General features: G+C 40.0%; 1 protein-coding gene across 5 annotated transcripts; it reads right to left on the bottom strand.

The window, feature by feature from the left end:
* Window positions 1–7,123: 7,123 nt before the first annotated feature.
* tcea3 (transcription elongation factor A (SII), 3) lies at window positions 7,124–15,888 on the bottom strand. Of its 5 annotated transcripts, none has more exons than XM_068735612.1 (21): window positions 15,672–15,888; window positions 14,848–14,910; window positions 14,570–14,675; window positions 14,361–14,451; window positions 12,607–13,131; window positions 12,411–12,524; window positions 12,038–12,139; window positions 11,883–11,951; window positions 11,682–11,789; window positions 11,483–11,551; window positions 10,923–10,982; window positions 10,672–10,743; window positions 10,475–10,543; window positions 10,303–10,365; window positions 10,148–10,222; window positions 9,287–9,447; window positions 9,063–9,118; window positions 8,785–8,940; window positions 8,515–8,661; window positions 7,599–7,670; window positions 7,124–7,509 (listed from the first exon to the last, which is right to left on the bottom strand). In XM_068735612.1, exons 1-21 carry the CDS (start codon window positions 15,738–15,740, stop codon window positions 7,501–7,503), a joined length of 2,256 nt encoding a protein of 751 aa, XP_068591713.1. In that variant the 5' UTR covers window positions 15,741–15,888; the 3' UTR covers window positions 7,124–7,500. The 5 variants fall into 5 exon arrangements, with proteins under 5 accessions (XP_068591713.1, XP_068591715.1, XP_068591714.1 ...); XM_068735614.1 differs by having other exon boundaries at window positions 10,148–10,219; window positions 15,672–15,887; XM_068735613.1 differs by having other exon boundaries at window positions 11,483–11,548; window positions 15,672–15,887.
* Window positions 15,889–24,746: the final 8,858 nt, after the last annotated feature.

The raw sequence follows: 24,746 nt of genomic DNA, 5'->3' as shown, positions 1-24,746 counted from the left end.
AACAGCCCCAGTCTCTCTCCATCTTAAGTGCTCAGCACCAAAATAACATTAGCCCACTTCGATAAGTCAAACACTTTTTAGGATCACTTTGTGATGAATACTTCTGGTTCTAGACTCATCTGTCTCTCAATCAGAAAGCCTGTGGCGTTATGACAAAAAGGGTCAGAATGAATGTCTGAAGTAGGAAGCGATTCCCAGGATGGAGTGCCATATAGCTGGATGAAATTCTAGAGAGAAGAGAGGGGAAAATATGATAGAGTTTCTGCAAATCCAGGATTGACAGAACTTTCCCTGGCGCTAGATAATAAGATGAAACTTTGATGATGATCGTGGGTTGTTGCAGCATCAAGCGGTGACATGATAAAGAAACAGAAAATGTTTATTTTATTTCAACCATGTCAACAGCACAATGTGTGCATTTACGAAAATAAATTAATACTTTCTGCATTGTAGAGCAATGGTAGTAACTGTCAGAATTGTTATCAAAACTATCAAATTGTTATCAGTAAATTCATGTGCACTATATCCATATTAAGTCTGGAGAAGGTCACCACTGTAGCAACGCAGTGAAATAAATTGTTGAATGTGGGACTCTGAAGCAAGACATAAAAGCGGGCAACAGAGCGGCTAATTGCAATCTAAGCTTCCTGTTTTCCTTCAACCACTAATGTTGGCGGCAAAGCGTTCAATGGGAGAAGGCCGGCTGCAAACCAAAGCCCTCATTAGATCCTCTTTGAGAGATTGCTGTTAGCCAGAAATCACACTGCAGTGAGATTAGTTAGTCAAGAAAACAGAGGTGAGGATGAACATTGCAGCTGTCTCTACTCACCCTGACTGTGGTTTCCCTGCTGGTCCCTACAATAACATTGGACAGTGAGTAACTGTGCCTTCCCTGGCCCCACTGGGAATGGACCTCCAAATGGATCACAGCTTTGTTGGCTCAATACAGCCGAGATGCATCATTTGATCGTAGGGATGGAGCTGTAAATAGGTTGCATCACTTCTCTTCTGCCAAGATTTTGATTCAAAACTTAAATCAGACCAACAAATAAAAACAACCTTTGTATGCAATATGCAAATGCCCGTTAATAATGCCCAAAATGTCATCTCCATTTCACAGTCCTTATCAACACCATTATCATGTGTAATGAGGCTGAAGATATTCTCATGGAAATTTTGCTCCCCTCTCATCATCTGCCGGAAATGATTACCTTCTGAGCCTTGAGGGGTGAAAAACTGAGACAGCAGCGTCTAAAGCTGCCGGACTGCATTCACATGTAGAATCTGTAAGCACCGGGACAGGATTTTGGTATTGGAAGCATTTTGATTTAAGCTTGTAGTCTGAGTACTGGTGAATTATCACCTTCGAGCAGTCTTTGGCTGAATGCATGTAAACTGTCTCTGTGGAGAGTAAAAGAGGCAAAACGCATTGGCTGAAATGCAATCTCGGTTATCGTCTGACAATGATTTAGCTTTTTATTGATTTAGAATTAGGTTGTAAACTGGCTACTTCTGAAACAATCCAGTCTCACATCTCAAGTTGCTAATCGGACTGTAAACAATAAGCTGCACACATATCTGCTGGCTACACTGGAACCCCAGAAATATATTTCTGATATTATGTGATATTATCATGTGTGTTGATGCCACCATTATTTGCACTTGTCTGTCTTAAGTTTATTTTTTATTAAATTGTTTTCTTTTATTTTTAGGTCATTTAGAGAGCCACTAGCTAGTTCACTAGCTTGGCTGTAGACCCTCGTTGTTTATGTCCAGCTACACACTACCCACCTGTCTACAACCAGACTGTGTTGTCCAGCTTAACGCATCCTGTAACACTAGTAATTGTATTGAGTTTATTAATTTCTTGGTAAGTTAAATGTTTTAAAGCAGTCTGGAGAATGCTTTACTTCTTTATGTGTTCCTTTCAGACGGTGGCTTATGGTCTCTCTGTTTTAAGGCTTCAGATATCTTTGTATTAACTGAAAGCTCTGCAGTTTGCACATTTCCATCCGGCACGGCTACAGAGAGCGTGCTTGACGGGTCGGATCTTTTTGATGGGGTGGAAATGAGTTTTCCCCAAATCCTTCCTGCACAATCATAGAGAAAGAAGACAGATAACTAATGTGAATTGTATACTGAAAAGATGTCTTATTTCAGGGGCCGGTTAAGATTAGTGAGTGAAGAGTCAGCAGGCAGTCAGTGGCAGTATCAAACAGGTAATAAAGGTGTGTTGAGAAAGTGAGTCACAGCAACTACCAGAGCTCCTTGAGCATGCAGCTATAGCTGGCCACCCAAAACATAATTCAATTTGCTGCAGCAGAATGCGAGATTAGCCATGGACAGACGCAGAGGTAAACACTCACTCACAGATGCTGGTTCAGTGTTTAGAACCACTGACATAAAGCAGAATGTCTGCTGCATTAGACGATGGCATTATTAACTGTTTGGCAGTACTTAGAAGTGAGTCTTTATAGCACCCTATCATGTAAGGCAGCCCTGAAATAAAAGCCAACTCAGTCCAGAAACAACCATGCAGAAGCCAAATGGAGTCCCACAGCTTGCCCTCAAATGCTCTCTAGCAGACCACTGTGAGCGTCTGGTCCAGGTCATTTCACCCAGAATTACGCAACCATGCATAATATATCTGGTACTATTTGAGCGCCGCTCCCTTTTCCCGAAAAACATGACATGACTTTTTCCAAACATCTGAAAAGTTGCAGGTCATCAAAGCTTGTTTTAAAATGTCAGACATCTTCATGCCACCAACTTTTCATTTCTGGTCAAGATGAGTGTGAGGACAAATAAACAGGCATCATACCACATTCAAAAGTCAGTTCTCAACAGATTTAGGAGCAGCCAAAGGTCCTGGCTAATATAATAACCACTAACGTTTTTCCCTCTACAGTATTATTTACCCTCTATACAGCAGATCAAAAGGAAATTCCTTGGTTTGGGGACTTTGCATCCACTAAATGAATAAATTCTAAATCAAAGGGACAGGTGTATATCCAGGACGGTGATCTTCCTCCACAGTCTGACATGCTCTCGACTTGAAATGCATTTCATCCCACCACTCTTGAGCTAAGTGGTAAAATGGTATTTGCTTTTTTGAGAGCAAAAGGAAGGAGACTGAGAGGGAGGCAGTCAGAGTTATTGATCATCCATTCCCGCTCTTCCTCAGTGCATTTTGTTCGCCATTAAAAAAGTTTCAATCGTGACACTTTCATAAGACACAGCAGTAAAGGGGAACATTTAACATTTTACGCCCACTCACAAAGTTATTGAAGAGGTCTCAAAACATTAAGCATTCAAATATTTGAAATGATCCAACTTCTGCTGCTACAATAAAAAACTGATTTAGAAACTGATGAAATATATTCCACTTTAGTTTGAACAAAGACAAGAGCAGATTTTTTTTTTGTTATTAAAAGAGCAAAACTGAGATTGCGAGTGAAGCAATGCCAACATTCAAGCGTCTTACCTTGCTATTTGAATAGGCAGTCTGACAAATTACCTGATGCAGTGATGGTATTGTCTGAAGTTTGTTTTTTTAAGCGTCACAAACTTTTAAGAGGACGAGACAGTGGGTGGGAGACAAGGGTGAACAAAGTTTGGAGGCTGCAGACGTTCTAAATTGAAAGGTTTCACATGGATATAACAATTCCTTGCAGCAGATCGACATGACACTACTGCTTTTAAGATACATTACATAGGCAGAAAAAAAATCACAACTAAGGTTACAGGGCTCAAACTCGTGGCCTTTGCCTTGTGAGCATTTGATATTCAGTCATTTTCACAAGCTGAAAGAAAGTCAAAGTTTTTTTCCAAATATGCAGCAGACGTTGCTCAAAGTCGATGCTGCTTGTCTCACTGATCTTTACCGTGGGTCCAAGGTTGCACACACAAGCACAAACCATAACCAAACATTGTTAAAAGATGACACAGGGAGCGCTTATATTCTTCATAAAACATGTGGCTGGGCCAATTTAGGGCCAATTGTCATTTACAAAGTAATAATGGCCGTATTGGTTCATTTGAGCTCACAGTGAAATTCTCATGCTGAGCTGTCAGGACAGAGATGTTATACTGGTGTTCAGTAATGTTTGCACCGCAACTTCGGGCCTTTTCTTGCTTTAGCCACGCTAGGAGCACGACTGAAGGGATGAAGTCGTTGGGTCGAAATTCTCATTTACACTTTGTGTTTAATCATGATTAACAATAGCATGCTAACACACTAAACTAAAATGGTAAACATTATACCTGCTCTACATCGGCATCTATGAATTGTCATTGCTGTCAAGTTAGCATGTTGATGTTAGGATTTGGGTCAAAGCATAGCTAACCCGAAGTGCAGCCTCACAGAGCCGCCAGCATCTTATCAAATTGTAAAACGTGGGTTTGATTGATTTTACTTTTCTTTCTTTAATAAACATTACATAAATATAAATTATCTACTAAAGACACCATTGTTCTTAAAAGAGTTACAATTTCAGAAAACATGTCCAGCCACAACTTTATACTGTTCAAATCCCATTTATAGTTGAATTGATTTGTGCTTTTAATCGCCTGACTGATTATGTTACGTCAGGGAAACTGCATGCCTACCAAGACTCATTTATTTCCATTTATAGAGTGGCTGCATGCAGCCACAACAGGAGGCTGAGAGGTTACAGACTCATAACATTGCTGAGAAACATTTCAGACAAGGAAGACTTCTACAAGTCAACAAAGCAATACGCTTTTAAGAATACCAGCATTATGAGCTGTATTAACCACATGATTACAAAAGTTACGAATATATATTTAAAGAGTCTGTGTCTCGCCTGTGCGAGACTTCAATTTTAGACTTTTCAAGACAAAGCAGACCACAATTAACCTATACCTTTAACACACAACTGAGCGCAGTGTTAATGTTGAAAAATTCCAGCGATGTCTGTTTTCATCTGACAGACATGTAATTATGTCCAAATGTTCTGCCGTGTAGTGAAGTAAATGAATCCTGACTGACAGTGACTGTAACTCCTGAGGTCTGGTTGTTTTGAAGCAGATGGAGTTATGTGATTGGTTGGATGCCTGTACGTGTGTGGCTGTCAGTGATGGATTGACAGACGTGTTCTCAAGAGAACGACTGCAACATCTAGAGTGAGTTTACGTCACAGTGTCTTTGATTTACTTGACATGCCGCATATATGTACTGTATAGATGTGTAAGACTATTCAGGAAAAGTGTCAAGTCTGAATGCAGCGCATGTAAAAGCATGTTGTCAAAAATATACTAGTGGAAGCTACATTTCTGGAGCATCTGAACATTTCACTGGAAAATCTCATAATGATTAAGTACACCATATAATAACATAATTATCACAATAATTCTTTTGATTCATGATCGAGTCAAACTTCATTTTCAATTTCAAAGCCAACATTTTGCCGACAGACCATCTGCATACATGGATTTTTATCTGGAGTCCGTTTTTATGCAGGTCTCACAATTATGCACATGTGATGCACATGATATGACATGTTTTTTGTTTTGTCTTTTTTGTTCTATAACTGGTTGTAAATGAAAGGTTACGGTCTTCTAAACGTCATCTCTGATGCAGCAATCCCATCAGATTGATTGCCCCCAAGCTACAAAGTGCAACATTGGCATAAAAGTAGACACATGTCGTGTTGTGTATTCTCTGTTGGAAAAGCATATAAGGCTAAGGCTAGAAAGGCTAATAATAAAAACATGAAAACAAGGAAAACATTCTATCCAAATCTATCTACTTTTATCAAATTTGCAGTGATCTTATATGCTATTAAAAAATGGCATGAATTGTTTCTCCATTATTTGAGAGCATTATTCATTTGGGGTATAGTATAAAGAGTGTTACTGCCTCAACAGCTTTTATTTTCTCACCACTCTTCCCACCAACTGTTGGGGACACGGACGTCACAGAGCAGAGCAGCTGCAACTAAATGAATAATATGGGGAATTGTGTTACAGAATCCATTAACAAATTAGAAATGTCTTACTTGCTTGTGGTTTTTGTTTTCCAAGGTAAAGTCCCAGTGAATGGAGGGAAATTAGCATTACTGTTTACATTTTTTTTTTAAACTCCTTTTTATGTGTAGCTGTTTCAGAAGACATTCTCATCTGCTTACTTTTAGATTCCAGGATGAAAGAGGGATGATGATTTTAACACCAATGCACCAGGGTAGAATAACAGCCAGCGTTGATGCTTCCTGAGTTCTGCATGCACATCAACAGAGGACTTATAATGGTGGAAATGATGCAGAAAAAGTAAATGAATGTGGTTTCATCTGACAGGAAACCAGATGGTGGATACTCAGCCAGAGGGCAGCCGGAAAGCTTTTCCTTTTCTACAGACCATATTTCTCACATTACCATCAAATTTTATATTTATATACCGAATGTACTGCAAGCAGTCCAATCTCTTCAGGAACACAGAACTGATAGAGTATGATTTGCACTTTGCTCAATACACAATTATATTTCTCATAAGTATAGGAAATTCAGTAATGTTCAGGAAAAAGGTTTGTTTTGTTGAATGACTTTAACATTGTCACGTTAGTCTTCAGCAGCACTTCCCTCTGGCTTTACGAGCCAGCTGGACCGTCACTAACAAGCAAGCATCTGATGTACAGTGTTTGTGGTCGGTAACCTGAAGAGAGACGATTTAAATTGTGGGAACTGATGCTGCCTGTGTTTTGAGTTATGATGAATTGTTGCCATCTACTGTATGTTTCCAGTTGTGCAACATAAAAACTTCCAACTACGGTTGCACTATTTTCATTAAAAACATATTTCTTTGAATGAATATTTATCTGTGCCATGAATTAAGGATCTTTTTTTTTCATGTTAATTAAAATGTCTTTATTTATTTATTGTTTTTATTTATTTCTTCAGTTTAGTCTGTCCCGTAAAGTTTATTGAAATAATTAAAAAAAAAAAATAGATACTGATAAGAATTTAAAGAACTATAAGAAAACCTTATAATGTGCAAATAAAATAAAATAATAAGAAATATGCATCTAAACCATACTTAAATGTAAACTGAATATTCTGTCTGTCACAAGACATTAATGATAATGCAGGAAGTGACACTGAGTAAGAATGATTGTCAATTTTTTGTTTTATTAAACGTGAGTTTAAAAAGCCATCATACTGATGATTTATGCATTTAAACAGCTGCAATATGATGTAGCATATTAACTGGGTAATTTGTCAGTCATGACAGCACCATGATCATTAATGTTAACATTCATCAAACTGATGTTCATGCTCAGTCTTCAATTCCACATAAAGCAAACCCGGATTATTAGCACATGCTTACAAATCTCAAAATTTCAAGTAAAAATTATTAGAACACCATTATCTGTTAAAACCACTAGCTGCAATAATGTAGAACACTCCCCTCCCTCCCCCCCCATTATAGAAAACAATGCAGTTCAAAATGCTCAGGAAAAAAAAATTGGTTTCATCTGGAAGGCATCAGCAGAACTGAAATTTAGAAAAATAAAGAAAGTATTTTTAGAATTACACAAACAAAAGATATGAGTCATTGAAACAAAAGCCAGGGAAAAACATACCTTCCAGCGGTTACCACACTCATTGCACAGAACAAATGTGGTCATTGGCTCATCAGCACTGCGTGTCTGCACCTAAAACACACACACACACACACACACACACACACACACACACACACACACACATACACACACACACACACACACACACACACACACGGTTTTGTAAGCTGTTAATAATACACACATAACAGTGCAAAGAAGGGCTCAAACAATACTGACAAGACTGAATAAAAATTAAATACAATCACTTACTTCTAATTACTTTAAGAGTCTTTACTCCACTCTCAGTGGAATAAGATCTCAACATTACAGACGACTTACCAGACATCCATTCCTCTGATAAACGATACCACAATGTATATAAAACAGCTGTGGTATCATCAAAGCAGATTTTCATACCACAGCTAGTACAGCCCTAGAGTTTACATGTAATGTTTTGCACTCAGACAAACAAGGAGATAATAGTCACTGTATCCACTGGCTTCTCATGACTGCACATACATACAAAATATCGCTGGGAAAAAAAACTATCTCTTTCTCCTACAAAAAACACTCTCCTACATCTAATCCTCATTTTTACAAGTGAAAACCAAAGTAAATACACATACATATACATATATATATATATATATATATATATATATATATAAAAAATATATATAAATATATATATTCCCCACAAGGTGACCTTCCCCTGGCAACATACTGTAACATACTTGCTTTGTCTAACGATTCATTTTGCTTTGCTGAAACCCCACATCAACCCTAAGTTGAATAAAATTCACACACAAATACATATAATAAAAATGCTAACTATAAAACATAGCAAGGGGTGCATGTGAAAAAGCCCTGGTAGGTGTGTGATTGTTTGTGCGATTCAGATTCTGCATGTTCATGTACAGCGCGTGTTTACCTGGTTGTAAGTGCAGTTCCTCTTCTTGCACTTGCTGCACTGCAGCAGGTCGGTGCTGGTGCCACCAGTTTTGGCCATTTGGTGCTCCCTTATGGCCTCTTGGGTGAGAACGTTCCTCAGCTGTTTCAGCTCATCGCTGGCCATCTCCTACATAAACACAAAAATGTGACTAAATGGAGCAGAGGGAAGTAGAAGAATGGCATAAAAGTAAATCTGGTATCAGGAAAGAAGTTCATAATTGGTTTCGTGTGCAGCTGCAGGGTTCTGTACCTCAGCAGACATGCTAGCGATGCGGCCCAAGTCAATGCTTCCTGCAAGGACGTTTCTGCGAAGCCCAGGGTTCTTGGGGTCCTTCAGGTTGCTGATACGGCTGCGGACTCTGTTTTTATATTTCATATCTGTGACCTTTGTCTCCTGGTAGATATGTGCGACCGTGCAGTCAAGGTAGATTTGATCAAATGCAATACTTTTCATTTGGGTGATCACTGAACGAACACATTAGTCAAACCAACCATAATGTGAAATAATTAGCTACATTGAAGGATATGATCTTCAATCTCTGCAGCCATGCTGTCACAGTTTGTTGCAAAATCCTTGTAGTCGTCTGTGAAGACCAGAAAAAAAATCAAGTCAATCTGCACCATACAGTGAAATTTGTGTGTGTTGCTGCTAAGGTCCACAATTTTGATATGTGTTACATTGTCCATATATTTAGAGCGCATCAGCTGCAGTAGTGAGTACTCTCAGTTATAAAGTGTATTCTTAGCCTCACTGTCTGTGCGCAGGGCAGCTGCCAGCAGGTCGATGCACTTGTCTCTGACGGAGTCTCCGGTAGCGAGGTGAGGAGGCAGTGGACCCCCGGCAGAACTGAAGCTGGGTGACATGGGGCTGGTCGGGGTGGTGGGAGATTTAGGGGTATCGGCTTTGCTCTTCCTGCAGAAAAAGGACACATCAAAGCACAAAAGAGCAGAGTGTCTGAAGCCTCACATCTGGTGCTTCTGACCTGATTTGACTGATTTGGAGAGTTACCGTTGCCAAACTGAGCCTGGGGTTTGAACTAGTGACTTTTAATAAAATGTTTTAACCTTCTTAAGACCATTTTTGACATTAAATCTTACTGTAGCTGTATAAGAAAACTGAGGCCCTTTTAACATGTCAACTGAATCCCATTCATCACTGTTCAAGAAGCTATTTTTTGTCCATTTGGGGAAAGCAAAACACATCGTCATATTAACACCTCGTAAAGTTGACATGGCTGACATGTTAGCAAACGATTGCCAATTTACACATCCAGCAGGGATACCAACAGCATTGATTTAGTTTTGTGCTTTGGTCACCTATATTTTCACCAAAAACATTAGTCTGCTGCTGGAAAACAAGGCTGGTGAGAGTCTTGAGAATGAACAAACAGTAAATTCATCGGCTATAAAACCAAAATAAGTCGACTGAAAGATGCTAAAATAAGCTGAAGGGAAACTGCAGAGTGATGTGATATTTCTCTGCAAACAGCAACACCAAGTTCATTGGCATCGGTCTTATATTACATGCAAACTTAAAAAAGGCTAGATTGAATATAAAATAATCATGAGTATCATCAGCATACATTACTACAAAATAAATCATATTGTAATACCGGTCAATGCTGTCGGTAGAGGGCTTCCTCTGTGGAGGTCCAGGCTGAGAAGTCTTCGAGCCTTGAGACTCTCTTCTATGATATAAAGTCAATAACATCATTTGTATGCTTTCCATTGAAACAAACCTGCGAAACTTTAATGAAAATTATTTCACCTTTCAACTGTTAGCTTCTTTGCTGGTGGTGAGCTGCTTTTCTTTGAATCAGTGGATTCTCGTCTACATTAAATAATGAGAGTTTTCAGTAAATCTGGTTTTATTGGCAATGTTTATTTCATTTTAATTTCCAAGTATGGGTGAGATTTAAAGTGGTGCATACCAGTCCTACCTGTCAGGTTTGAAGTCAGTTGATTGACGTTTCACAGGCTGGCCAGGCTTGGAGTCGCAGGAGTCCTTCCTGCAACAAAAGAGAAAGAGTTGAGACACTGACACCAATAAAATACACACTTGAAATTATGTCGGACATGAAGTGGCGTGGATTCAAATGCAATGTGCAGTGGAATTTATTTTCCTGCTCCTGCACACCTGTGTTTTTCTTTTTTGACATCCAAACTGGGCTTTTTGAGAAGCGGCGGTTTAGAGTCTGATGAATCTTTCCTGACAAAAGGAAACATTTGTTTGATTCTCAAACAAATTCACTCACAGTACAAGTATAAAAGGGTAAGCTCCTAATGTATTAAAACCCAATTAGAGCTGTTTGAAGAAGCTCAAGTCAAAACAGACAACCAGCATGTTTCACAGCTTAGCAAGCCTTTTCACACTAATGACTGGCCAACCTTTCACTCTTGGCTTCGTCTGAGTGTTTTTTAGGCACTTTGCCATCCGATGAGTCTTTCCTGCAAGAAGAAACAGTCTTTGAACCTACAAAATATCTCCATCTAGACTTGTTGCTCTTTTTACAGTGATTTACTATACACAAGCTTGAAGTAAAGATGTGAATTGTTTCCTAATACATCAGGATATTTGAGCAATGGGAGAATAATAGTAAAGTTGTGGAAAATTATAAACCTTTATCTGACAAAGTTTTTCCTTTGAAATTCTGTTAAACTCACAAAACGGATCAATAAACTTCAAATTTAAGACTTATCTGAATCTAAAACAGTCAGTTATCATTCAATATTTCTTCTGTAGCCACATACAAAGAAAAAGCTTCATCGCTGATTCAAAGCTCATAAAAAAGGACTACTGCATTACCGTCATTTATCGAGTCTATATTTTGTTTAAGATTAGCGAGAAACAGAGATTGCAGTCTGAGGTTACTGATCCTCCAGATACAATACAGTACAGTAATATTTCAAGGATGAATGAGAGACAGAATCATTTCCAGATCCCGGACCTGTCTCTCTTTACGGGATCTGACGTCTTCTTCTGTGGAGGAGGTTTAGAGTCTGACAACTCCTTCCTGCTGTGACAAACAACACAAGGATTCAATGCAGAGAAGGAAACTCTGAATGAAATCAAGTTATTTTTTCCAAAATAATCATTCAAGGCGCTGACTACAAGCGGCCCGTAATGAGAACTCATCTGATCCAGACCTCTCCTTTTTCCCGTCCAGTGAGGGACGCTTCAGGGGAGGAGGAGGTGGGGGGTGAAGGTGAAGAGGAAGTGGAGGAAGAGGAGCATTTGGGTCAGGAGGCTCTTTTCTAAATGAGAAAACACCTTTGAGCTGATCTGAGTCGCTTCATAATGCAGCAGTTATTAATGTCAGGCAATGCAGTGGGTATGCAGACCCTGACCTGGGTGGAGGAGGATGAAGGTGAAGAGGAAGAGGAGCAACTGGAGCATTTGGGTCCGGTGGAACTTTCCTGGTGAAAATCAACATTTGTTTGAGTCTCCATAGAAATTTTGTCTGCACTACAGTCACTCAAACATGCACCAAAGCACGCCTGACCTCTCTTTCTTTACTTCCAGCGAAGGTCTTTTAGCCGGCAGAGAGGCGGGTTCAGGAGCATGAGGACGAGGATGTCGGGAGGAAGAGTCTTTACTGTCCTTCCTGAACAAATGCCACAAGAGCACTGATCGGAGAGGTGCAACTCGAGTGTCCCCAATGCTGCTCAAGCTAAATGCAAAATCTGTTTAATAAAGACACACCTGACCCATTACAGCATGCACCATGCACAGCAGGTAAACTGTTAGGCCATGAGTCTGGGTTTAAAACTGTAGGCACACTGCCAGTGTATACAAGTGACTCACAAATGGTTAAGTCATGCAGTAATGTTTCAGTCCATCATGCTCTTCAGCTCGGGCGATGCGAGTGCCCTGACCTGTCCTTTTTCAGGTCCACAGAGGGGCGTTTGATCGGGAGAGGAGGCCGAGCAGGTCGAGGGGGAGAGGGGAACCGTGTGGGATAAAGAAGACTGCCGTCCATCACTCCCCTCCTGAAATAAATAATTCAATCTGAAGCACTGCTGGCATGTTATTGGTGTGTAATTATCAGTTTTTGAGCCACCTCCCTCTCACCTTTCAAATATTGGTTTGTGAACAGCAGGCTTCTCTCTCTGGGGTTCACTCGGAGGTCTCTCCCATTGTGGTGAGCTTATCGGCCTCTTGTGTCTGTTTTCCTCTCTGCGTTTGTTCTTCTTCATGTCATCTGCGTAGCTGTGCCTCTTGGGCTCTTTAGGGTGTTTCTCCTTTCTGACTTCTTCCATGTGTCTCTTCTTTGGTTCTCCTAACGTTCGTTCTTTCTTTGGTTCTGGCTTGTATCGCTCACTCTGCAGATCCTGCACATTCTTCTGTTTCTTGTTATCCATTACCAGTAGAGTATCCTCTGCATGTCCTTGTTTTTGGGGTTCTTCTAAATGCTTCTCTTTTCTGATTTCTTGGGGATGTTTGTCATTTTGGGGCTCCTCCAGGTGCTTTTCATCACTGGGGTCATCAGTGTGTCTCTCTTTGTGTTCGTCATTATGTTTTTCTTTTCTGCTTTTGTCGGGGTGTTTCTTGTCAGGATCTGAGTCGTGTTTCGGTTTGACATCAAATCTTCTGTGACTAACGGAAACAAAGGAAGTATCATCTTTACCTCTGTTCAAGAGCCTGCAAACACTTACCAGTTTCACTTACGTTGGGTTTGTTGTTGTAATGTAACTTAGGCCCCATTTGGAAAAGGATGAAAAATAAACCAACAAGCCCTTTCATGAGCTAGCAGGGTCTTTACTTTGTTCTTCATTGTATGCGTTGACTGATGCTGACAGGTGATCTTATTCTACTTCTTCAGTTGTCACACTGTGCGCTGAGCTGATGAAACTCAGTAACAGTAAACACAGCTGTGTGTAAAAACTTAGAAATACATTTGTAAATGCAGACACCTCGACAGAAAAGACTTAAATTACAGGACCAGTGAACAGCACTGGTAATATTGACGTCCACCCTACCTTCCCCAGAGGAATAAATCCAGTCCAAATGGGACATTGGAAGAGAATTCAGTGATTCAGATGAAAACGTCATGAAAAAACAAATAGAAAGACGTCACGACTTTCATAGCCCCTTTAGAAATGTCCTATATTTGCACTTGCAAACATGACAACCTTGACATTACTTTGACAACCAAATTACAGGCTCAGTAACAGGAGCGTGCATCATCATGTGTGCCCACACTTTAAGCATTGCTGACGTCCTCAACTGAACAGATGGAAACATTTTAATGGTGTGTTACTTGAAAATCTGCCATGAAATGAGGCTTCTTTTATCACTTTATTTTGATTCTTTTGAATTATGATCATAAAGCACTGTCCTTGGTGCTGAATGTTGTCTTTGAGCACTTAGATGACGTGAATCCACTTACAGCTGTCAGTGGGTAGAAAACTGTTCTGGGAAAATAGAGTGATTCGAAAGCCTCCTTGGAAAAGCAAAACAACAAATGTCGGCTGCTACAGTGTAACCCCCGACACTTTCTATCAGCTGTTCATTTCTTGAGTACTTTTTGACAGAGCTGCTTGGGTTAAGCTGCTTTCAAGGCAGGTAGTTTACTATTACTGTGATAATACATAAACATGAACAAATGCTGTAGATCTAGCGCAGTGCATTGTATGACAAACATCTCACCATTTCACCGAGCGTCTGCACTTCCATCATGATTCCACGCCAGTTAAGATTAAATTATAACAGTTATGTCACACTCAACATTTTATTTAACACGTTTATTTTATATTGCCTCTGCTTCTGTGTTGAATATCATGTTAGCTGTGGAGTTTCTGTGCAGCAGCTGGGACAGTACTGACCTGCTCTGTGTCTCAGAGGGGGAGCTGTTTGGAGACACTGCTGTTTTGCTGGAGTCCAAACCGTTATTCATTTCAGCTGCTTTCTCAGAATCTGCAGTGTATGTGGTGGTGGGGGGGGGCATATCATATCAGTAAATCATTCAGTGCATTGATGAATTTCTTGCAAAAACAACTAACTGCTCAGTAAATCATGTATCAACGTCAAATACCCAGAAGTCTTTTCCAGTCTTTAATGAGGAGCTTTGCCAAAGAAATAACTTCCTCGTCTGCCGAGTGCTTCCTGATACCGTTCACAGACATGCCAATTCTTGTTTCCTTAAACAAACACACACACTTAAGTGTACATTGTGAGCCTTAATAATCATGCAGTTACCGCATTTGTAATGTTAATGACAGTCAAACTAACAGTCAAAAAGCAATCATAAAACTGTACTCTAATGTAGACTGTAAAGTCTGTACTCTAAGTGAACAATATACTGGAGCCTACCTGGAGAAGTTTGAGAGTCATATTGAAACTTTTCAGTTCCCTCAGCAGGTCCATGGCGCCCTCCTGCACACAGTAGTCAACATCTAACTTCATTTTAAACTATAAATTTAGAAATATGACAATGTAAAATGCAGACGGGATCGCATGCAAATGTCAACAACAAAAAAAAGTAAACAGTAAACATTTTTTAGACAAACATATTGATTCCATAAATTCAAATAATATATCCCAACATGCATTAAGCATTTCTGTTACTGCTTTATTCTAGAAATCATTGTTTTAACAGTGTTTATTGAAGACTATATTGTCCTTTGCAGTAGCTACCCTTAATGCAAGAGCGCCATGAAACAACTGTTGCTCTGCTGTTTGCAGTCAGTCACAACACCCACCCACCCCCTATAGACACACACACTCACACTCACACTCACACACACACACACACACACACACACACACAGACAAACACACACACACGACCTTGCCCACAGGCCGCGTTGTTTACTTTCTGTTGCATGAGTCACTGTTCAAAACGACAACAAGCAGAAAGTTTGCAAAAAGTTGTCGACGAGTAGGTCAAACTTGGCTCATATAGCGCTGCACACCGAGCCGTCCTGCGAGTGAAAAGTATGCAAACACCTGTTGAACATTAGTTACAGCCGTGCTCATATTACAAATGTGCACACTTTAGCGAATACACCGATTCAGACTCATCGTCAACGTAAATACGGAGGAAACCATTTTCAGAAGAGACCTTCACGGGCCTCCTGCACAGCACGAGGTGGCAGGACAACGCGCCACCTGTGGGTGTCAAAATATGGACTCACCGTGTTATTTCGAGACACCATCTTGTCCAGTTTCTTAGCAATCCGAATGAGATCTTCCTCTCGCGTCATCGCTGCATTTACTCAACTAAAAACGAATGAACGATGTAGATTAGATCTGCTTATTCAAAACCGTGAAATTAGGTCAAAACAAGTTTGGATCCACTGCAGGTCGGACTTTACGCACAGCGCACGCTCCATTCAGTCCAGAGGCGTGTCCTGCTGCAGGATCGCAGCTGACCTGCGCGACACATGACAACAACTAAATATAGACGCTGAAATGCACAAATTGCATAGAACAAATGTCTAATTATCACGGGGATTCGTTTAAAGTCAAACTCTTTAAATACTTTTAGATACATGAATCTGTGATCTTACTGGCTCCATGTTATGTCTACTCTGTGTTGTGGCTGCATTGTATCACCAGTCATTTGATACAGCGCCAGCTGCTGCCGTACCAAAGTTCAGCTTGACTCTGGATCACAGTTTACTACACGAGTATTACTCAAGCACTGTAACAAAGATGAATACAATATTTTCAAGCCATTTGCGTTCATAGTCTGTGTGCAGATGGTTAGTGTACTTCAAGCAACGTTTTCACTTTCGTTAATGTTAAAAAAAAGTGTGCCTGTTGGGTCTGTTATTTGTGTTTATACGTGTTTGCCACCAGAGGGTGCTGTGACGTAAGTCTTTTACCTCACATAACTTCACAGCCCCATTGATGAAAATTTACTTGGTTTCCCTGTTTAACTCAAAACGCTGTTCTTACACACAAACTATCACGTTTATCTCTATTTGCTTCTATTCACTTCTTGCAAGTGTGAAACATTTTGCAGCAGGCTATAATCTCTGAGCTCACATTGAGATTACATAAAGATTAAGCCTTTTCAATAGTATGTTCTTCTTCTTTTCAAGGAACCTGTTTGCAGGAATATTTATTGATAAATGTCTGTTGAGACTGTGGGGCTGTTTTCCAAAGAGTGCAGAAACCACCCATCAAAGTGATCCTAATATTGAACTAGAATAATATAATTTAAAATAACATGAGCCTGTAATTGCACGAGAATGTGCTGCTTTAGTTAGCTGAGGTCAGTTAAACAAACATTTAGAAAATTAAGTGACTCAATATTACCTGAGCAAATGCTTTCTACGAGATCCTTTGTATCCAATGTGGGAAAAAAAGTGTTTACATGTAATCTTTGACAACTTCTTGGAAGCAATCACTTACAAATTGTTTTCATTGCAAATCTCTTCCAGGGGAAACACACTCCCAGTACTGAAAGGCATGAAGGCTTACTCCCACAGTCTGCTGGGAGTGGAGCCCCGCTACAGATCAGATCAGAGACGTCCCTGCTGCTGGAAGTCACCATAGTTGTGGGAAGCGAGGACATGGGAGATACAAGTCGCAACACTCTGTTTTTGAAGTTAGATCAAGTATCAGTGGGATGAAGGTTTAGAGGTTTTAATTGGTTTGGATTTCTCTGTCTGGAACATACTCATTGTAAATGGACAGTTAATGTAGACAGCAGTGCTCTCTAACATAATTGTATATCATTACAGAACAGTATTGGCCCGAAAACTTAAACCTCTGCCCTAAAGGTAAAGTGTAACTGTGTTCAAATCTTAAACTCTGAAATATGAAACATGTCCCTTTAATCTAAAAGCAAACTGTGACACTCTTGTTTGTGGTTCAGGGATTTTAAGATAACTGTATTAATGACCACAGGTGAAAGTACAGTCTGAAAGCTTGTCAGGAGCAAAGAGTATTATCTCTTTACAACGCTCTTACACAACAGGCTGAGCGTATAACCCTGTCCCCCTCTGACTGGCAGAGAGATAGTACCGGCCAACTAGAGAAGTGGGACAGCTACCTGTGGTAAGTGAGGAAGCAGGCCAAGAGGAAGGACCAGTGATCAAGATCAACCCGCAACCTCCTTTTAACACTGTGTACTAAACCCTTCGGCTGAAGAAAAAGAGCTGGTCCCCCTTCTGCGCTTTGACCCCTTTCCCTGCGATCGGACTAAATAAACTCTCAGGCTAATGCACAACATTTTATAATACTTTAAACTTGCAAAACAGCAGCAGAAACAAGCTGCAATCACAACATTGACATATACAGTATAGTATTCATTGACTTGACACTTTATAGAGTGGATATAACAAACGTCTTAACAGTAAGCTTGTTAACAGCAGCTTGTTAACAGTTGCGTATGTACACACTCAGCAGTGTGCAGGGCAACATTAGCTTTCATTTGGAGTCACGTTTTGTGTCAACCAGTTGAATTTAAATCTAATATAGTTCTGTTTTCAGTCTCTTTAGCTATTTGCTCCAGTGTTCACCAGCTCGTCATTAACTGTAGCTTTTGGCTGCTGTTGGGTTCTGGTGGTCTACAGTAGGTGGGTATAATAGAGCCAAAACAAGGAGCTGAAAGACACTAAAACGCTCTGTAGAGCTGAAGGGAACAACAGTTGCTGATAATTATATGTTGTTTTGCACATATGAGAATGTTACTTTTTAAAATTGTGAGTGCAGGACCTTTGCTTGTAACCCAGTATTTTTGCATACTTTTACTAAAGGATCTGATAACTTCTGCCACCATGTCAAAGGAGATGTACATATAGAAAACCAGACACATTAAAGAAAGATTCTTATTCCTTGAGACAGACGAAAGGAATAGGTCCATGACGTTTTGCGCACTCGGTGAATCTCCCCTCTCTGGATTCCTGGTGGCTCTATATGGTTACATAAATGCATCTGTGTGCATTCCCATACAATGCACTGAAGTACGCAGAACATCCGCTGCTGCTGGGTTTGACAGTCTGTCATTAGCGTCCGTGGTCTGACCACATCAAGTCACATCTTGTCTTTGCTTGTGAATGCACTAGAAAGTTAAAGACCTACTGTGTTGGTCGAGCTTTCCAAGCAGACAGAAGAAAGTGGTCCCTCAGCCCTCACTGTACTCTACAGTACATCACACATGCTTTAACAGACAAAGAGTTAACGCAGGGAACATCTACCAGTTCTACTTTCCTATCCAAGCACCTCGCCCAGCATTGGTGTCTCTCCCAGTCACAGACCGGAGACGCCAGGCCTGGGCAATTATGGCAATTTCTGGATGACATCAGACCAGAAAATGAATGATTTCATTTAGCTGTCAATTTTTTTTCTGGATCTAGTGCAGGATGCAGAACCTGTAATAGAGCATGTCAAAACAGAGTGGGAGAATTGTTTAGACGTTCACATCTGCAGTTGGCTGGAAGGTAATCCTAGCCTGGTGGGGTTGGTTTGTCTGCTAATAATGACCACTGTTTGGCGTTGGCACTCGCAAAAAAGTAGGTTGAATCTCCCGACGAGGTTGGACCACCCAAAGTTAAGAACATCCTTGTGTCTTCAGCTGTCTCTTAAGTCTCTATTTACTGCCACACACACACACACACACACACCGAATCTGACATATCCAGAACTGTTTTGGTGGTGCCACTGTTTTAGGCCGCCTTTGACCAAAATAACTGGTGGTGCCACCGTTAGACACAATCCAACCAAAATAACTAAATGACAAACCAAACTAAATCTAAATTATGCCCTGAGGAAGATATGTTTAACCTCAATCCTGACTATAAAAAGTACCTACACTGTAAGTCACCTGAACTGCAGATCATGAAGAAAATTATTCACCTTATCGCTGCACTGTGAATAAGATGCATTGAAAGGCAGAAGAAAGCTGGAAGGGGATATGTGAAATATGTACTATAACTTATCCACAACCGTCAATTACACATTGGCACACAGGATGGACACTGAGTCATATGTATAGTGTGTCTGCAAAAAGATCCTGTGGTTCTTCCCAAGGCTGCGATTTGATCTCTGAGCTCTCTTGGTTTGTGTTTGAGCTTCGGCTTTATGCTGACAAACAAGTGCATAACTCCTTTGGCCTGAGATTGAAAGGAGGGAAAATCCTTCAAAATAAAGAACCAAATGAGTCTGTCCTGAATGAAAGAACAGCTCGAAAGAATGCCGCAATGCTGTGCTTTGATACAATAGAGCCAGACAACTGATCAAAAACTGTAAGTAGAATTCAATAATTGCTCTCATTGCTAAATAATCTAGCTGTTTACAAACACCCCATTGCACAAAGCCTCTAGATCAACCTGTGCTAATTGATGAAGTGAAGTTCATACGCTAACAGCCCAGATTGTGTTAGTGTGCAAATCCCCTCTTACTCTCATTTCCTCAACTGCCCACTAATCCAATTAGAGCACCATATACTGTAGTTCAAAACCTGCAACATCTTCCTTTCCTTTCCGTATTAACAGTTTTATTACTGCTTTCTGTTGGAATTGGATTCTGTTAGAAGTTTATATACAGGGACTGCAGTTTATAGAAGCAGGAATTGGACTCGATGCAAAATGACGCATTTAGTTGTGGACATTGTGTAAAACCTCTAAATCATTCATCAGCTTTATTAAAAGTTTGTTGTACATTTTAACAATCCATTGAGCTTTGTGACTGCGAAAACGCGTGTGCAGCTTTTCAAAGGGGAACTCTCTCTCTCGCAACTCACCCAAGTTTATGGAAGTGCAATATTTAATTAGTGGATAATCTTGTTAGTCCCAGTGGCCAACATTATAAATAAATATTCTGCAGCTCAGCCTACCGACCAAACAAGATGTGAACAGCTTTAAACAACTGAAAATGCATTTTGACATATTTATAAAATGTATTTTGATCATATTGTTGCACAACCTTTAAGAGAAAAATAGCACAGTTATATTTTTTAAGTAGCTGATCAAAAATAGTAACATGTTTTGCTCTCTAGGAATGACTGTTTGACTGAATGAAATGTTTATGCTGGCTATCAACTTTTCAAGAGATTTCTTTAGAAGAGGCTCTGTGAATCTGCCCTCAGATGTAGCTCAGGCCTGTAGCTGTGCTATGTGCAACATGCTGAAGACTTATGTGTAGCTCCAGGCATTGCATTTTTTTCTCTTCTGGGCCCGTCTGACTGACATATTGCTTTGTGTTCCAGTTGTTGTCACCTGACTGATGATCATATTTTGTACTGAATACACATACATGGTTCCTTTGAGCTGCAGCCAATGGCTTTTACTGTATGTCTGTTCACGTGTTAATAATAATCATAATAATAATAATTTTAAGAGACGTATATGTTGTTGTTTTTTGTGCCTGAAGAAGGTGTAGTTAATTGAAATGTTGCACAGCCATGATGAATTACTTTTTTTCTGGGATCAGATAACCTTTTGCGTGTATAGCTGTGGGCCTTGGCCCAAAAAAGAAAGATCAGTATATAGTATCCTCTTTTTCCGTTTATTGTACATTTCTCCCCCTGACAGGATCCATGGGAGAATCTGACAACAATGAAATCGGGCACTGTACTGGAAAAAAACTGTCATTAGGCATTTAGAAATGTATGATTAATTAATTGTTATAGTTTGGTATTTTGAGAGGCCTCAGAGTCCTTCACACTGAGTTATTTGAGGAGGCTCTGGGTGTCTAAAGGTAGAGATAAGATGAGGACCTTGATTAAGTTCCTGAGTGCCATGATAAACAGTGTTACAAGTGTTACACAACATTGTTTTGCCTCCTCTCTGGTGTTTTAATTATACATGACTTTGTGTGGCGTTGGACATACTGTATAAAGCTCAGTGAATGAAATATTACTTTAGGTTTTTGGTATGTCCATGTCCATGCATACCAAGACCTCCTCTGATGTCAGATGTGTGTTGTAATGAACTTATATATTCAAGTAAGTACTGGGACTCATCAAATTATTCTTTTATTCATCTAAGAGAAGACTGTCCTATAAAGCACAAGTTGTCCACATCAGGCACAAAACAAAAATAAACAAAAGAGAGAAAATCAGCTTATGGGAAGAAAAAATATTTTTAAAAAGATGCACAAGGGGCTATCCAAACATCTTTTCTGCAGTGTTCGTTTCAAGTTTGCGAAGGATTTATTGCTACCACATGAGCCTCCAACAGCCCAAAGGAAACGGAGAATTCTGTCCAAGAGCTGCAGTAAAAAAAGGCCTCCTGATGGCCTTGGAGGCCACCCCATGGTCAACACAAGCAGACTTGCTAATGCGTGGGTGATGTCACGACCAAGAGGTCTCGACTGATGATGTCAGGATATATGCTTGTGCATGTGTCTGTGCTTGTGTGTGTGTGTGTGTGTGTGTGTGTGTGTGTGTGTGTGTGTGTGTGTGTGTGTGTGTGTGTGTGCGCGTGTGTGTGTCAGGCAAGTAAATGTATGTGTGGGTGTGTTTTGTGTGTCTTGTGGGGCAGGTGGGGGAAGGATGATGTGTGTATTTGTTTCTGGTTCAGTTCACTAACAGCACACAGACACTCTCTGTCTATATGGGGTCCAGGAATTTGAAAGGTCTCAAAGCAGAGGAAGTGTCTCAGCTGAGATCGTACTTCATCTGCTCTGACTTCCTGCGAGCAGATCACATGACAACAATGTCTGTATTTTCTCTTTCTGCTGTTATAACATCAAGGTAATGTTCTATTTATATCATTTTACTTTCATCTTTGACTGATGATTTGCAGCTCGCTTTATGTTTTATTTAAAATCAAATAAACTATTAGAGGAAGTTTTGCAAGAGAAAAACTAGTGAGCTCAATGGAAATAGGCCGAATAGGCTGGAGCACAAGCTTCAAGTGCTCTATATCCTTACTGTAAGATGTCTGAATTTGATAATCTTATCCATGGGGAAAGTAGAGGGTAGTATTCGATGTTGAGGTTGACACACATGGACCAAGCTGGTTTTTCCAAATCCACACGTTCTGGTGCTACGCTTCCAGCCAGTCGGGATAAAACCAGTGACTGGAAAATATAGAGCCCAAAGCATACAAAAGACAGACCAAAGTCAACACACCATGAAATATATAATAATTTTATTAATAAGAAAATATCGCCTCAGCTGGATATTTGAAATAACAGTTAATGATAAGTTACTGGGTGTATCACATGAAGTAAAATAGCTCTTCTTTTATTATTATTCCTGGGGTCGTCCTGCCTATGCCACGTCCATTAACAATAAACTTTAAACCTTCTGGTAGACAGACAAAATGATTTCATGAGAAAAGGAAAAGTTTTATATCTCACCATAAAAACTGACTGACAGTATAATAATTAAAATAATCACCAGAACAGCTGGAACACACCATGGTAATTGCATGCTCGTAATTCACTCCCTCTGTCTGTTTAACAAGCATAGTTTAATGCTTGGAAATGCATTTGAGGAATTAATAGGAAAATTCATTGTCTTTGTGCTAGGGATCAGAAAAAGTGTATATTATTGGGAGTAATTATTGTATGCCATCAGAGATATATTTCCTAATGTTCGGTTTGGTTTAATTATCTGATGTTCCCTTTTAAATTCAATTCAAGTGAATTATGTGAATCTTGAAATGCAACTGGAATCAATTCTTCTCTTGACGTTCACTATCAATTATGAAATATAGTGAACATGGATGCATATTTATAACCTAATTTTAAAAAAATGCTTTTAAGAGAGTCTGCCAGCAGTGGCATCAATAAAGTAAAAAAAATCTGTTTGCAGCCATGACTTTTATATCAGCACACTGACTTTTTTGACAGTTCCCTGATAATTTGGAGCAAAAGCTTTTCCGAAGTGAAATGTATACCAGCAAAAGGAATCACTGATTTATGTGTTTTGATGAGGCCTCATTTTCCATCTGATCTCAGTTGCAGACAGAGAAATACAGTTTGACAGAAGTTGTTGGTTTTGAGTGGGGAAATTGCCATCCTCAAAAGTTATCCAATGACCTTGGAGCAATATCAAGATATGGAGCATTTAATGATTTAGCTCAGATTAATATCAACACAGAGCCATACAGTTATTATAACCAGATTGAGCTGATGTGATCAGTGAGTTAGTAGCCAATAACCCCAGTCACTGGCAGCGGGAGGCAGATTGTGGGGGGTTGAGCAGCCAGCTGACGACAGCGGCGGGAGTGAACAGCAGCTCTGAGAAGTGGAAAGATTGAAAGGTGGAAGAGTGAGTTTTACTGGGGCCCCGAGTATACAAACCCACATCAGATTGGACCCAAGTCCTCACGCATGAGTCACCACCATCACCCGTCTCTTGAAAACCCCACATGGAGATCTTCAACAATCCTCTCTCCCCCACCAGTGTTGATGAAGAGCACAACCAGGCCCTTCTCTCAACATTGCACTTCCTGTCCTGCTTTCAGGAATGCAGGGAGCGGGACATCAGTGAAAAGGGCCTTGGTGATGGGATCCACATGACGTCCAACTGATATTAAAGAGTCCAAAGGAGGATTTCACATGGCAACCGCGTGTGCAACGACTACGGTGGGCAAACATGTCAAAGATTGCAGCTTACGTGATATCTATGTCTCTTTATGGTTGCTATGCTAAGTTTGGACAACAGCTGTTTGGAGTAAGGTGTAGCAAACTGTCAATTCTATGACAATGGGCAGCGCAACTAAAGTAAGATCATGTGAAATAAAAAAATGTGGCACAACAAACTAATGGATGTTTTGATGTGATTATTTATGTCAGGTCAAAAATGAACTTTCATTCTCCACTACATTACTTTTGTTCTTACATGAGACAACAATATGAATAATGTGGCACGGCTGTACTGCAGAGTTACATGTGTGGCTGTGTGGCTGTATGATGGTAAAATAGCAGACAATAGCTTGATCTTTGCCACAGAGTAGAGGGTGTTGAGCTGTTCTCATAAAATATCTTTTATAGTTGAACGACACGGATGTTATTTTTTCCTTTTGAATCTTTCTAGTCCCATCTGACAGATCTTTTTTTTATTTATAGAAGCAGACATGTGTGCTTATGTGTCTGGCAGAATTTATGACCATCTTTTTGGTGTATAAATGTTAGGACCATGAAAAGGCCATCTGGTACTTTAATAATGAGAATAGCAATCAAATGAATAATACAAAAATAATTACTTGTGTACTGGCAAACACCAAAGATGAGGCTATGAGATTGCAGACACTGAGTTGACAGTTGCACTTCAGACATTACAGTGTTTGGATTGGGACGGAGTG

This window comes from Cebidichthys violaceus, unplaced genomic scaffold, assembly GCF_023349555.1.
Source record: "Cebidichthys violaceus isolate CVI_PGR_0920_01 unplaced genomic scaffold, fCebVio1.0.p SCAF_7, whole genome shotgun sequence".
NCBI classification, from domain to species: Eukaryota; Metazoa; Chordata; class Actinopteri; order Perciformes; family Stichaeidae; genus Cebidichthys; species Cebidichthys violaceus.
The sequence above is the reverse complement of the archived record's forward strand: the minus strand, read 5'-3'. Positions and strand labels throughout refer to the sequence as shown.

Bases quoted from the DNA above. Each gene is read 5' to 3' on its own strand.
- tcea3 (XM_068735612.1), bottom strand. From the start codon at position 15,740: ATGACGCGAGAGGAAGATCTCATTCGGATTGCTAAGAAACTGGACAAG. The intron at 9,119-9,286 runs GTGAGGCTAAGA...TGGTCTTCACAG, and splicing joins AGCTGCCCTGCGCACAGACA to ACGACTACAAGGATTTTGCA. The intron at 8,941-9,062 runs CATATCCTTCAA...TGCACGGTCGCA, and splicing joins TGGCTGCAGAGATTGAAGAT to CATATCTACCAGGAGACAAA.